General features: G+C 39.7%; 1 protein-coding gene across 1 annotated transcript in view; it reads left to right on the top strand.

Annotated features, from left to right (window-relative positions):
* Positions 1-15,097, top strand: part of FSHR (follicle stimulating hormone receptor) — a 93,538-nt gene that overhangs the window by 57,374 nt on the left and 21,067 nt on the right. Inside the window, 2 exon segments of the mRNA XM_013949769.2 lie at positions 4,060-4,134; positions 4,527-4,601. Of these exon segments, the coding sequence (XP_013805223.2) occupies positions 4,060-4,134; positions 4,527-4,601 (150 nt within the window).

The following is a 15,097-nucleotide window of genomic DNA, read 5'->3' as shown; positions in this document are numbered from 1 at the left end:
AGTAGCAAATGAGAGGATATTCCTTTATAGTGTGACCTTGTCACACCTTAAAGTCTTCAGCTCATTTTGAAGAAAAAATGAAGCAAACAATTTTCCTTCGTAAAACATTTTTACTGAGTTCTCTCTCCTCTTTTAGGCTGTGTTTGAGCAATGAATTTATGCTGGTGAGGATCACTGATGATTTCAATAGAACTGTGAATGCATTGGAAGCTAAGCACACACTTAAGCACTTTGCAACCCTGGGGTCTTAGTATGGTGGGTTGCTGGGTTTTTTTAGAAACTGTTCCTGATCTTTTTGCCTACATCTTTTCAAAGGTTTGCATGGATAAGAAATGATGCTCAAATTGCTATCTGGATTTGCTGTGATAGCTAGCACTAGAGCTAACAGTATCATTCATTACCAACACAAAATGTAGTAACAGTCCCATCTTCTCTCATGATGGCATATAATAAGACATGCAAAATAAGCAATCATCTCCTGGTGTGTATTTATACTGTAAGACGAATCACTTGCACAAATACTAGCCAGCAATCCCCTTTTTGTCTTCATAGCAACTGCTGTGAGTATTACTTGCTGTTCTCTGCAGAGAATGTGAATCTGCTGAGTGGTTTGTTTGGTGTGAGCGGTACATATTTTTAACTCCAGAGATAACTTAGTTCAACAAACAGTATTATCCAAGTTAGTGTTCTTGGATAAGCAGGATGTGCATTTGACACTATTTATCAGATATAAATAGATTGTTGACACAAGTTATGCGAACAATTAGTGTTCTTTGTTGTTCACAGTGTGTGACTGCTCTCCTAAATCAAATGTTTTTAATTCTCCTTCTTACCTGAATGGCATCCTATAACAGGTATGTGGAGACCCCCAAAGGCCAAGAAAGGCAATGGCTTCCTGTTAGAAAACAACACTTTTGTCCTAGGAAAAAACTTAGGAGTGTGATTCCTGCTTGAAGAACTTAAACTGGGATTCGGCCCAGAGCTGAGAAGGAGGATGAGCAGGGTCATCAGCAGGGTTTCCTAGCGAAAGTTTAGAGAGGATGAAGGATTCATTGGGATTTTTCTTAAGGCCTTTTTTCTTGCCTTTCCCTTGCCCCCAGTCCCCTGATGCAAAGCTCTCCCATGCCTGACACCTGGAGGGTTAGTGGCTTCCGCCATTGGAGAGATGGGCTACCCTGGGTGTCCCTGTCCTTGTTCTGAGAGACTCATAACCGCGACAGCTGCAGTAGCTGTTTGCCTCAGCTGGAAGATAGCAAGAGTATTTTAAATGGACATATTTAAATTATCTGTAAAAATTACTGTCACCTTTGTGCATGTGAATAGGAGTATTTGTATGAAAGCCAAGTAATTCCACAGATATCTGAACCCCACTTATACAAGTGTTATTTAAATTCTTTATAGACTTAATCTTTTAAAACCCATTTAAAGATTCCTATCTCCCTTCCTCTCTTTCATTCCTTTTTAATCATATATTCTCCTAATCTTCCAAAGTGTCGTGGCTTGCTTGTGCCCTACTTTAATTAGATCTGTATGCTACATTTTTCTGTCTGAAACAAGCGCATAACCCATCACAGTCTTGGGAAGCCAAAACATTCTCCTGATGCAGACACATTCAGTTTGTAACCATTCTATTAAAAGAGATGCATCTTCCAAGTTGTTCCAAAGTTAAATAACAGAGTGGATCACAAAAGATTATTACCCTTAATAGCACTGTCTTTCGGATGAGGTCACCACCATATTGTGATTTCTTAGTAAGTCTGTGTGCCCACACAAGGCAAATAAATCCATGGCATCCATGGCAAATCCTGAGCTGTTTACTGGTGTGAAATCTCTTCTGGTTAAATGGAATTGCTGGTATAAAATCTTCTGCTTTCGCTGTAGAATTTTCTTTTTTCTAGACAACTGATTTTTAGATTGTAGGACATGGCAAATATACTGCTGATCTTCAAAAAAGAGCAAGAACAAAACCAATTCAAATCTTGAAAGTCTGTTCGAGTCACCTCGTACAGCATTAAATCTTCTAGACTGTAGCTGAGTGAATTGTACTGTCATGTAAGTACAGTATAGTGGTTGATTACTTCTAATCTATATCTTACAGTATATTACTGTGAAAGAAAATAGGATGATCTTTGAAAAGTCTTTGAAAAAAAGTCTTTGAAAAATATTTTGGTGGAGGCTTCTGAGTTAATTGGATATGCCACAGCAAACTGGAGGCAGTCCCAACTCTCCACATTGAATTAGGACTCTGGAAACCTGGACTATTCTCCTAGATCTCTCACTGACTTGCTACCTGAGACATTGAACAAGTAATTCTCATTTTGTGGCCATTTTTACCACTTCCTTTTGTCTATTTAAATGGAAAACTTTCCAATACAGCATTCCTTGCAATGGCTATGTACTTTGCATAGCATAGAAGAATCCCAGTCTCAGTGAAGCATTTTGTTGCTACTGAAACCTAAATAATAAGCAGGAGCACGTCCAGCCTTTGAACTGGTGATTCAGCACTGTGTTAAACAAATACAATTGTCATCACAGTATGGCTAAAAATCACCTTTCCTACTGATTGCTTATCTGTCAGGGTGTTTCCTTACGTACTTTCATTTTCTTGTTCTCCAGTCACTGTAGAGTTCCTGGAGCTGGTGAGAGCTGGATTTCTTCTGTAAAAATCTTGGCAAAGCAGGAGGGAGAGCTTTTTATTAAAACAAAAAATATCAAACCACTGAGGCATTTTCTAAAGCAAAAAAGGTCAGATGAACAATTTATTTTCTTTCGCAAGGTTTTTGTTTGTTTCACATGGGCACGTAATTTGTCAGGTACAGTTCAGTTGTTACTCAAAGGAAGTGGAATACTTTTTGTATGATTTGTAATAATTCTTGTGATTTTTTTCGTGTTGACTGTGCACCTATAGTTACCATCTACTCCTGTTTGAATCTATTTGCAACTATCATAATTTCAAAAGAACAAAGCATCCAGCAACAAGCGATGGCCAGTTACAATCTGAGGATTTATCTAAGATTTCATTCTAAAGCTGTGCACAGTTACATTACCAATAAAATCCAATAGACCGTCAAAGTGTTCCTGAGTCATATCTCTATCACAAAGTTCACCTCCTGATCACAGCTGATCTCAGTCTGGAAAATCACATTTTTGCCCTGTTTCCAAAAATGGCCGTGGGGAATCTTCTGGCATAGCCACCTTTACCTCGACTTTCCTGGTCACTGTCAGCATGAGAGACATGATTGAGACATGTTGCACTGAAGTAATTCCCCCTTGGTTTACTAGGACGACTCCTGAACTCTAAATTATATCAGAGCCTGAGCAGGCCCACAGATTAAGGAAGCAAAGAAAGATGCTCTGGGCCAGTAGGGGATGCAGTTCTGGTGCGTTGATAACAGAAAGCTGGCCATTTTTATTCTGTCGTTCTGTGGCTGTTGGTGGGCATTAGCTGCATGTAGAAAAGATCAAATAGGGTTTTCTCCAGAATATGGAAGAGTTCTTCATTTCTGTGGTCTCCAAATTCTTTCAATAAACATGTGTTTGCTGTTCGCTTAGTTTTAATCTCTGTAGTTCACATCAGGTCAAGACAGTAGCATGTTCTACTGCTGAAGCTATGTCACATTTCTTGGGAACTTTTTAGCCATCTTCTCTATTGCAGTCACCTTTTATCTACTCTTACCTTCACCAAGTTAAAATCTTTCATTAAATCTCTGTTGGTAATTAGTGATGTCAGGGATCCAGTAAATAGCCGATGATGGACAGACTCTGCCTTATACTATACACAGTGAATGGCAACAGCAGGAAGTGTGGGGCTACTGTTTTGGGTACAAACTTTGGCCATGGAAGATGTTCTGTTCTGTTCCCAACTCTCACTGGTTGCCTTGGTGGCAGCTCCTCAATGTTTCTAGGATCTGTTTTCTTACCTGATGTTTACCTCATTTTTAAAACTGCTCTGTAATCTAGGAAGAGGTTCCATATAAATTTCTCACTTGTCCATTCTCTGGTTCACCTTTTCACTGACAGCATTGCTCGAAATATCCTGACTTTTTAATTATTTTTCAGAGAGATCTCACAGAATGATGCATTGGAGGCCATAGAAGCAAATGTGTTTTCCAACCTTCCTAAACTACATGAAATGTAAGTAATGAGCAATCTAAATTCAAAGGAGACAATTATAAAGATTCATTATAGACAAGTATCGAAGGTTCTTCAGTTTGGTTCAAGTAAGCGCTGAAGAATTTGTACGGATATGGGAACATTTGAAATCTCCTTGTCTCTTCCATTTTCTCATCCAGCCCTCCCTTTCTTTTCCTAGTCAGCCTGAATCTTATCCTCAAACCACTACTGATTTTGAAAGCAGGTGGGGTCTGTCAGGCTAAGCTAGGCTGTCCTTCTGGAATCATGCATATTTTTCTGTCAAAAAGAAAGGTCCTTTAACATACAGTACCTCTTCATCTGGGGGTAACCATTGGTATTTTAAGATCGATATATTAATATATTTCCTTTGATGTTTCATTTTGTCTTTGCAGAAGAATTGAGAAGGCCAACAACCTTGTATACATTGATCAAGATGCTTTCCAAGACCTTCCAAACCTCAGATATTTGTAAGAATTTTTGCTCTTTTAAAGTAATGCAGTGTATTTAAATGATACAGATGTGTTTCTGTCCAAGCTCTACTGAGCAGTTTTGGTGATGAGGCAGAATAAAGCCTTCTTTCCCCACTAGTTGCACACTGTTGATCCACATTTTCACCACCAGACCCAGACACTCAGTCCTCAGAAAAGTTGAAGATAATACCCTCCATGGAGTGTTCCCACACACAAAATCTCTGGGCCTTTCTAGGCAACAGATTGAAACTGAGTGGCGAGAAAAGGATCTGGGCCTTTTTTATTGCTATTGCATGAGCACTTTCTGGCCAGGGCAATGATAGGAGCGAGTGGAATCACTCAACTGGTTTTGATTGCAATTTCTCCCAAGAGCTCTGGGACAAAATCACCCTCATCCACCTTTGTTATGGCTCTGCCCTCTCTTATACTTCATGTGCATGGTCTTAAGCATTCAAATTCTCTTTGCTTTAACAATGGCAGTGCTTTAGCAATGGTTTTCATTAACACTTGATGTGAGATGATTAAAACTTTTGAATACAAATGTATTGGTTTGTGGTATAATTTTATTTCATTAGCCAGCCTCATCAGGAATGCAGTTTGCTCAACTGTGGTTGCCACATCTGTTCCCATGGGGCTGCTGTCATAATTCAGTGATAATTGAGCCCATCCTTAAAATAAACTGTTACCCAAAAATATTTTCACAGCTTTTAGCATGTGATCTTAACATGACTAATAATCTCTGCTCTGCTATGTATCAAAAGCCAAATGAAGTCCAATGAACTCCATTTAACAGTAATTGTTTTTAATGGCTGTAGCTTAAATAAGCTCCCGCGGTGCACCTTCCTGAACAATGGCATATATTCCAGGCAGGATATTGCATTAATTTTTTTATTTCTGTCCACCTGAACACATACACCCAACCTTGCTTTCCTTAATTATACAGGAAGTCTTGCTGATCACAGTTTCTACATTTGGTTACATAAGAGTAAGTGCCTAATTGTCTGATTAGATACTGGTTAGATACTTCTTAAAGGTGTGGTATGAAGGTCAGGTCCATGGTCTAAAAAGCATAGCTCCCAATGAGTTAATGAGTATTTAATGTCTCTGAAAATCACTATTCTCTGATAGGTTCTGAACCTCTGATAGGTTCAAAAATACAATGAGACATTGGTTTGAATTTGGACTTTAAGATTTGAGATTTAAGATTGGGACTTTAAGATTTATTTAACTCTGCATAAGCTATTATAGTTTAAACTCTCAATGAACTGGAATATGTGGTTAGAGATGCTGTACTAGGAGGTTTCTATGTTGCATACAAATATTGGGTCAATTAAGTCTCTAAAGAGACTGAAGATGGCTGAGAGTGGTTTTATGACTGCAAATTTACAGAAGGATTTTTGTGAACACGTTAGTGCTCCTGGCAGTGTTGGTGTGTGAAAGACCATGAAAGAGAAAACAGATCCAACAGTGCTCCCATCTGAGTTCAGAAAGAATCTCATCAGTATGTAAAGCATAACATCAATACTACATTCAAGCTTCTCACTAATAGCCCATACAGCTGGTCAAGAAAGCATCCGTAAATATTTCTGCTGGATTTTTGGTTCTTTGTTCCTTGTAAGAAAATAATGAATTGGTTTTTATTAAGATGTTGTTTCAAAAGCTTAAAAAGGTGGGGGGAGAGAGAGTGTTAAACCTAGAAACTGGTTTCCAGGTGGAGGTGGAATTTCTGCTGAACAGTATTCTCCAGAACACCAGATAACCTAGGACTTGGGTTCTTTGGCAGTGACTTCAGCCTGCAGCTCCTGTATGACAAGAGAATATCCTAGCCTTGACTGTTGGTGTACTCAAGCAAATACACCTTGTTTTTGTATGCCAGTGTTTTGAGGTGGTTTTCTTTTGGCATGGGAGAAAGCTAGGAATGTTTCTGATAGGATTCTAATTTGTCCCAAGACTTTACTGGAAGGAAAAAAAAATGGAAGTGCCAAATTTCTGAAGGATGGAAAAAACATCCCCTGGCTAGCTTAGGTAAACAGAATTGTCGTAACTGGTCGCTCCATGAAATCTTGAATGAAACTCATTCTAGGCACATAGTAAGTGAAAATAACCCTAATATCTTCTTTGTGTTCTTACTGGGCTGGTATGTGACGTTTTTCCGGCCAGGAGAAATGAGGAAATATTCACCTAGTGCAGGCGGTAGGACACTTGTCTTTTCCTCTGGGACCAATGCAGACCTTGTAGCAATAAAGGGTCAAAGCACCAGAGAATTCTTTTAGCATATCCCCTCCCTATCGCAGGTACTGTCAGGCATACCAAGGCCCCTGTAGGATGGTGTACAAGCAGAGTGTTTCCCTTTCTACCAAAGGAAAGCCTCTGTTGGTCATTTGCAATAGGAGTTGCGGTAGGATTGTCTCTCTCCCCAGTATTTGGACCAATATCTGTTTTAGCCAATTCACCAGACACCTTGATAACCTTTGACTTAAAGACTATCAAGAGTTGTGCACATACTGAAACCGAATTTTTTTTTTTTTTGGCAACAGGGAAATCAAGCTTTAAGCTTGCATTGTCATGAGGAGAAATCGTATGCCTTTTTCCTTTGGTTTCACGCCTGAGTCATTCAACAGCAACTGATGTCTTTGAATAATTCTGGCTACCTGTGTACAAAAGTACAGCATTTGTTTATCCCATGTAAAATCCACAGAACAAACTGCTATTGGTAGTACATTTGTCAGGTCTATGGATGGATAAAAAGAATGAAAGAGAGCACATTTCTCTTTATACAAAATTGAAGAAATATTTATCTTTGTGAAGAACACAGTGCACTAGTTTCTGTGCTTTTTGATGTGGGACATGTAAATTGTAAGCCTTGAGGAAAAGGTAAATCCCCACTTTCAATATCTGAAGTAATGTAAGTCTTTTTCTTGACTTCAGTGGATGCTTAGCACCAGCTAAAACTACTAAAGCCTCTGCATTTATGAATATCTAGAAACTCCTCATTCAGCTGCCCTTTCCTGGGGTGCTGATCATGCCAATGGCTGTTTCTCGCTCTCTGTTCCTTTTCCTTCTCTCATTTCTTGATCCTTTGTCTCATTCCTGCAGAAGTCTCTTCCACAACATTCTTTAGAGTTATTAAAAGAGCTGAACAATTACCTGACTTTAATGGGAAAAGACATATATATTTCATATTTGGTATTCATCATTTTTGAGCAGTCGTTTCATTCTTAAAATACAAGGTTCTTCAGTGACTATTATTTCTGTTATAAATGCATATAATTATTCAGTCACAGCGACCAAAATTTGATTTGAATGTGGGTTTAGCTTCTCAGTCCATATAAATTGCGGATAATGCCATGAATTTGTGCTGATTTTCTCCAGCTGAGGTTCTAGTTCACCATTCATGGTGATTTACACAAATCTCATGATTTATAAAACTGTTTCAAGCTCCTTATCCCTATGATATTCCTCCAAATATTATATTTTGCAATAGAATGCCATAAAGGTTACTCATATGGGTGGTTTTATGCTAATCAGAAACAGCATGTTTCCTCACAAAACGTTATTCATCAGCGTTGATTAGGGCAACATAGCAATATAAGCATTTTTATGGCATCCACTTGAGAGAGAAACATGCTCCCTCGTTTGAATATTTGTCACTCCATGCTCTCATACACATTGACTCAAACATTCTAAGATGTTTCTTGTATAAAAACTCAGCTGACTCACCCTTAGCCAGTTTTACTCACTAGCTGAGATCAGAGGGAAAAAAATGTTTTGGGTATTTTTCAAGGTTTTCTGTCTTGTGGGAACACAGGAGTAGAAGAGACTCCCCAGATTACTGTATCCTATTTCTTACTGTTTCCGCTCCCTGAAATCCCTTAATTAAGTGCTTTATTGTTATTCTTGATGTTTTGCACTCTCCCCGCTTTCTCTTGCCATTCTTAGGGGAAGGCTTTTCCAGAAACTCAATGGTTTCATGAATAGAAAATTTTCTCTAATTTTATTCATGGCCACTTCATTCACATTTATTCTCATGCCAAAGCTATTCTTTAATTTAAATAGATAAAATCCGTCTTTGGTGCTTACTCCACTAATGTATTTATATCGTTTCTCCTCTGTGACTTTATTTTAGGAGGCTAAAAAAGACTCCTGCATGACTATAAATAGTACAAAAGGTGCAAAGCATCATGACTCCTAGAATTTGAACTGCTGAACGTGCCTTTCATGTTAATTGCAAGGTTTGTTAGCTACGCTGTGGGTATAAATCAGTGTAGCACCCTTGGCTTCAGGGGAGCTACACCAGTTCATTTCACATGAGGCTTTGATTGAAACACTTTAATCAGTCCAGATTTTCAACTGTATTCGAGCTGTGTTCTCCACCTGGAAAGGGCAGACGACTGTATTAGTACAGAAGGTTTCTACAGGACTTGCGGTAAGTTCACTTACCCTTGAGTTCCCCAGCCCTTCAGTGCCATTCCACTGCAGGAATATCTCTGAAGTATGCAGAGACTTTTTTTCTGTGCCCTGTTCTCCATACCGAATGTGGGGGAGTGGCATGGTAGAGTTATGCTATCCTGATCTTGCATCAGGGAGCACCAACCTAGAGGTGTCTACAGCTAGGCCTATAAATGCTAAAAGATTGAACACTGGGGAATCATATCTGAAAAAGTGAATCTTACCTCCCTATGCATTGGTTTGCCCAGCTTTAAATGACTCTGACCACCTTTAGTTGACTATTTTAATCAAACCAAGCTACACCAGGCTAAGTATACTACTTGAAAATAGCAGATGATGTAACTTCTGCTCAACTTCAGGACTAGGCTCAAAGCCAAACCAGCACACGGCATATGGAAGTAGGAGGCACAGTGAGGGCTGAGGTCCTGTTCCCAAGCAACAGGCAGGGGCACAGCTGTGACAAGCCTGCTGCTCTTCCCAGGCACTGCTTTTCCCACTGCTCTGTGCTGAGCCTGCAGGGCCAGCCTGGGTACCAGCCAAGGGAGTGGTCTTCACCTCCTCAGCTACCAGCCAGCTTCAGCATGTACCCTACCACCAGCGCTACTGTTTTTCCCCCATGCTACAAACAAACCAAGACCTCCTTTTTTTTCCCTGCCCCCATATACACTTCACCAGAGTCATCCCATAAGATACCAAGAAAGTTTTCTTTTCAGATAATTCTGCCTATGTTACTGGAGCAAGACCTGAAGTCCCCTTAGGACTGAGCTGAGTGTGATGCTGAGTTATGTCATGCTCAGATCACTCTCTGTATGTACAATCATACCTTCATGCTCTCTCTTGGAACATGTCTGTAGGAAGGACTGCCATTTTCTCCATCTTAGTACTAGTTTCACACACTAGTACTTGCCCTTTTAGAAACCTCCCTTGAAAAGGCAAAGAGCTTTATCATTTGAAAGAATAGGACTGCTAATTTAATGAGGAAGCAGAAATCTTGATAGAAGGCTATAAAATGACACCTGATAAAGGTAATCCAGCTCCTGTTACTCACCTTCCTATGATGAGGAAGGGATGCTCAATGAAAATGTCAGGCAAGACACAGGTGAGTTAATGGATTTTTTTTTTTTTTAAACACAGTATAGAAGTAAAACCTTGTAAACATTTGGAACTAGAATTTGAAACAATTCAGAAAAGGATTAAACATCTCTATTGACAAAAAAAAAAAGTCAGCGGCAGCTATTGGGGAAATGATAAAAATTTTAAGGCCTCAAAGAGAAACTAACAAACCTTTATGCAGCACAGCCTAATTCCCCCATTTACTGCAGAAGTTAGGAAGGAATTGTAAGTGATTTCATAAATATGTTGTCACAAAACAGGTTAGGAGACCTTGTCCAACCATATGGGGGGGTTGTGTAGGTTTGACTGGAAAAAGGAACCTCAGGCCGGTCCCACTGGGATGTATTGCTGTTGCCCATGTGACAGATCTTCTCCCCAGCTGGGGTCCACGTCGGCTTTCCAAATACTCCAAATCAAGCCAGCAGACCTAGAGATGGCGGTGCATACTCTGACAGATTCTTGACGCAACCTTCTGCTGTAGACCCTGCCGTAGACCTCTGTAACCCTTCTTAGTCTGTCCCTACTAGGCAGAACAGACAGCTCAGGCATACCCATATCTCGGTGTAAAGAGGTTTAGCAAGACCTGCCTGCAACCAGTGCTCCAGAGCAGGGGAACTCAGCTGCACGCCCACTGCTCAACTTCTTGTGGTTCTTTCCGAAGTTTCCAGCATCGGTGGCAGGGTACTAGACACTTAGTCTGATTCCTTTTGACAGTGCTGTGACTGTAACAGAACTGTTAAAACACAGCTTAGAAAATCTCATAGAAAAATATATATTTACTGGCAGTTTTCAGAAAAAATATTTGAAAAAAATTAATCAGTGTTAATGCCTGAGGTAGAATCCAGGCACCACAGCCCATCAGTTTAATGACCTTTGCAGCATGTTGCTTGCAAAGCTTTTTCTATGCTGATTCAAAAACAGTTGTATAGCCACTAGATCTTATTTATGGGCAGGCAAGAAGCTCTAGCTATCCTTGTCAGTCTTCTCATCATTTTTATGGGCCTCCTTACAGCCCCTAGCTGCTGAACATTAACACGCTTTTGTCTGTGTCAGCTTGGTACGAATATATTTCACACCCACCCCACCCCAGTACTTCATTAGATCCGTGCAGCCCCTTTGTCTCCTGCATCATCATTACTAGTATGGCAAAAATAGTAAGGAAAGAAAAATACTGAAAAAAGTAATAATAATACAGTGCTGAAATACCCTAAACCTCCTGGAAAAAAAAACTGAACTTCCTCACAAGTCTTTCAGAAGCAGTGAAGAGAATTATTAATTGGTCTTCTTGGGTATATGCCAAAGAGACAGACTGTTTCAAAATGGTAACTTGTTGACCTTTTCATGGGTACAAGATTATTTATCTGGCTCTCATTAAGGAAAGCTGAGGCATTGTCTGTTTAATAATGTAGTGATGACTTTTCAAACCTATTTTCTTTCCAAAATAAGTTCACATATGTAATCTATGTTCTTTGGTTCTTTTTTATAGTGGATATGTCCATGTCCTGTTTTAATGTCTCAAAAGCTTCCATTTTATCTGCAGAATAGTTTGCTTTGTGGAGAGCGCAGCCCACTTCCAAAGACTTGCAGCTACTTATACCTGCCTGGCCTTATTTTTTGGAGGGTCTGACACACATGCACCTGGCGTACTTCCTAAATCCAGACATATTTTTGCTGCAGAGATATAGCAAAGCATGTGTAACAGGGAAGTCCACAGAATCGCTGACCCTCTGGACAGTGTTGACTCTGCAGTAAATAGAAGTAATGATGCTCTCCTTTCTTTTGCTTGAGAGCCTCATGGTCAAAGACCTTGCCCCAGAAGTGGGCTTCTTGGGTTATAGATTCATCTTAACCTGCAAGGCCAGGACACACAAGCCAGAGGACTGTCTTGCTACTAGACTGGAGTCAGGCTCCCTCTCACTTATTTCCTCATTATTTTATTGTCTCCTATATTCCTGCATACGCAGTGGTTTCGTTTCAAGAGTTAGAGAGGAAAGTGCACGCACACACACACACACACACACACACACACTCTATAACTAGCATTATTAGGGGACACAAAAAATAAGACTTCCTGAATGGCACTGTTTTTATCTCTGGCTAACTTGTGTTTGCCATTTAGCAAATACCCACAATAAGCTGATGAGGTAGTTCCCTGTTTCGTTGAAGTAGGTCCTACCAATTTGGCATAAAAAGAGCAGGAATGTTGCTATATCTGCAAATAAGCAGCCAGAATCTGTCAGAAATTAGTTTTTGAAAGGTTTTTTTTCTCTGGTGATCATGGTGCTATGTTTTCTTAAGTACTGGCTCTGGTAAGCCTTCTCAAAAAGACAATTAATGCTTTGGAATGCAGCCATCAGCCATCTGAAAAGCAGGTTCATAGAGAGCTCTTTATGTATGGCGAGGGGGGATTCAGTTATAACACAGATTAAAGAGGACACTTGTTTAAAGTGTGGCTACTAGGAATGTATACATTAAGTGGTAAATATATTGATAAAACTGTCCTGCAGGAAAGAGACTCGGTAAATTGAATTATCTACATTCTAACAAGATTATCCACTTAAAGACCTCTGGAGAGTTGCTAGTTGAATAAAAAAGAAGGTAGATACAGAGTGCAGTCTAGCTAAATATTTTTTCGTTCTTTTTCTGCAATTAATTAAAGGAGCATCCTCTCGTATTTCTAATCATCCTACTGTGCCTCAGTGCAGTCAGTGCTTTGTACCACCTGTAGATTCACTTCAGTATATAATGATTTTCAAAGACGTTTTCCTCATCGTCTCATGCTGCTCAGTTTACACCAGTGCAATCTGAGCTCTGAACACTTTGGGATGACTGGAAAGATCAGAAATATGGCACCGCCCAAGGCCTTGAAAGTGTATCTTCACACATCTGTGACGAAAGCCCTGCTAACAGGGTGGCATTCTGAGATGTTTGGAGCAAGTTACCACTGGAAATAGTGTTTGAATAGCATATGTTAGAGTACCATTGCTCTTCATTGCTGAAACATGTGGATCAAGCTTTGATCGGGAAAGTAGTGTAGAGAGGAAAGTCTTTCAGGTCTTCTGAGCCCTACAACAGTGACACGCTAATTGGCAGCAGTTTGTTTCGTCATTTAATTATTAAACCAAATGCATGCTATAATTTGTATTTAACAAGTGGCTCTTAGAAAGAATTGCATGCATTTTTCGACTCATGACTCGTTTAAAATTCAAGGCAGCCTTTCAGCTAAAACCCTGTACATCTCTAGTAATTTAGAGAGTGTACTTTAAAATACTGTAAGGGTGGAGTTGCAGGTTCTTCTATTGCTTCTAATATTTTTTGGCTAACTCCTTTCATGAAGTGTAAGAGCAAAAGTATTTTAAATAATAACGGCGTTGCGAAATCCACTTGCTTCATTAATCATGCCTTCTGTTTAACTATATGTAATCATTTTGCAAGGGCATTTCTGTACAGCTTTCTTGGTAACTCATGAGAGCTGTGATTTTTAAGCTAATGCAATATCAACTCCCAGGATGAAATAGTCATGACATTTCAGCAACTTCCTCAAATTGGCTTCTTGAATATTCAGTACACCTCTTTAATTTTTTTCCTACATATAATGCAGTGCTTTTGGTTATAAAATTAGACAGATAACAAGTTGGTTTTTCAATGTGAATGCCTGAGAATATCCAGATATCACTTCAGAGAGCTCAGATTAGTACTTATGCAAGTGAATGACTATTTTATGGACATACATGTCACTCTTAGTGCCCAAACGTAGGAATTGGTTGTCATGTTTAGGTGTTCAGTTTCAGTTCAGTTCGTGAAATCTGAAAGGTCTTTCATGGACTCTCCTGAGATAATCTAGGTTCATAATAAACATGAAATAAATGGTGTAACTTTTTTCCAGTCTCAGTGCCTTTTACCATCATTTAATTATTCAGGGTAAATTTGCAAAAAAATCACATGCAGTGACAGAAAACTATTGTTCTGTTTCAGTGCCAAGATAAAAAATACCTTCTATATACTACTAATGTGCTTCTTAAGGAACCAATATTCTCAGTAAAAGGTTACCTTCCCTACCAGCTCACATATTAAAGATACGAAGAGATAATTAACCTTTAAAGAACCCAAGTTTTCTCTTTGTTGGTAGCATCAGAATGGTAATGAGACATTTTGGTGGCTGAGGCAGCTCCCAGCCCCTGGGAGCCCTGCTCCTTCGGGCTACCCACCCTTCCTGGGGCAGGCTCGCAGTCCCTCATTTCGACCACCAGCAACGACCAGCCGTCCCTTTCTGCGACGCAGTAACGTTTGCTGCTTTTGTCCTGCCCTTGCTCACGTGCTTGATAACCATGTTGACTTGAATAAGACCTGGTGCAGCTTTGTTGGTGTCTGCGGCCCTGTTTCCTCGCTGCCGCAGAAGGAGCACCGGGGTCGGTGTTTCTGAGCCGCCGTGTTTGGTGGGCACGAACCACAACCAAGCTGCGTGCAGTCGGCAGTGTCGTGGAAGGCGGGAGATAGTTTCAGCTCTAAATATTGAGGCTCAGTCCCGTTTCCAGTGAAGCAAACTGCTGAAACATTCACGTATGTTCGGTTCCTCACTCTCTAAGGTGCTAGCAGATAAAGCATTCTGGTTTTCTCTCGCTTTATGAAGTGATGTTATTTCTAACGGAATTAATGTATCCCCTATTAAAACAGAAGGTTAAATTTGTGGTAAATTGATTTGCTCTTTTTTCTTAAAAGAACTACTATGAAAATAAATAATTATTCTGTGTCAGTGCAATTGACTTCGTAAAATATCATTAGGAAATTAATACAGGAGCTGTTCTGAGATCAAGAGGGATTATGTAATTATCCAAAGTATGGTTTCACTATTAACTTCAATGGGGACAGAATTTAGCTAGTACTTTTGAGAAAAACCCTTTTATATTACGATGTTTTTCTTGGGCAACCCC

This window comes from Apteryx mantelli, chromosome 3, assembly GCF_036417845.1.
Source record: "Apteryx mantelli isolate bAptMan1 chromosome 3, bAptMan1.hap1, whole genome shotgun sequence".
Taxonomy (NCBI): domain Eukaryota; kingdom Metazoa; phylum Chordata; class Aves; order Apterygiformes; family Apterygidae; genus Apteryx; species Apteryx mantelli.
The sequence above is the reverse complement of the archived record's forward strand: the minus strand, read 5'-3'. Positions and strand labels throughout refer to the sequence as shown.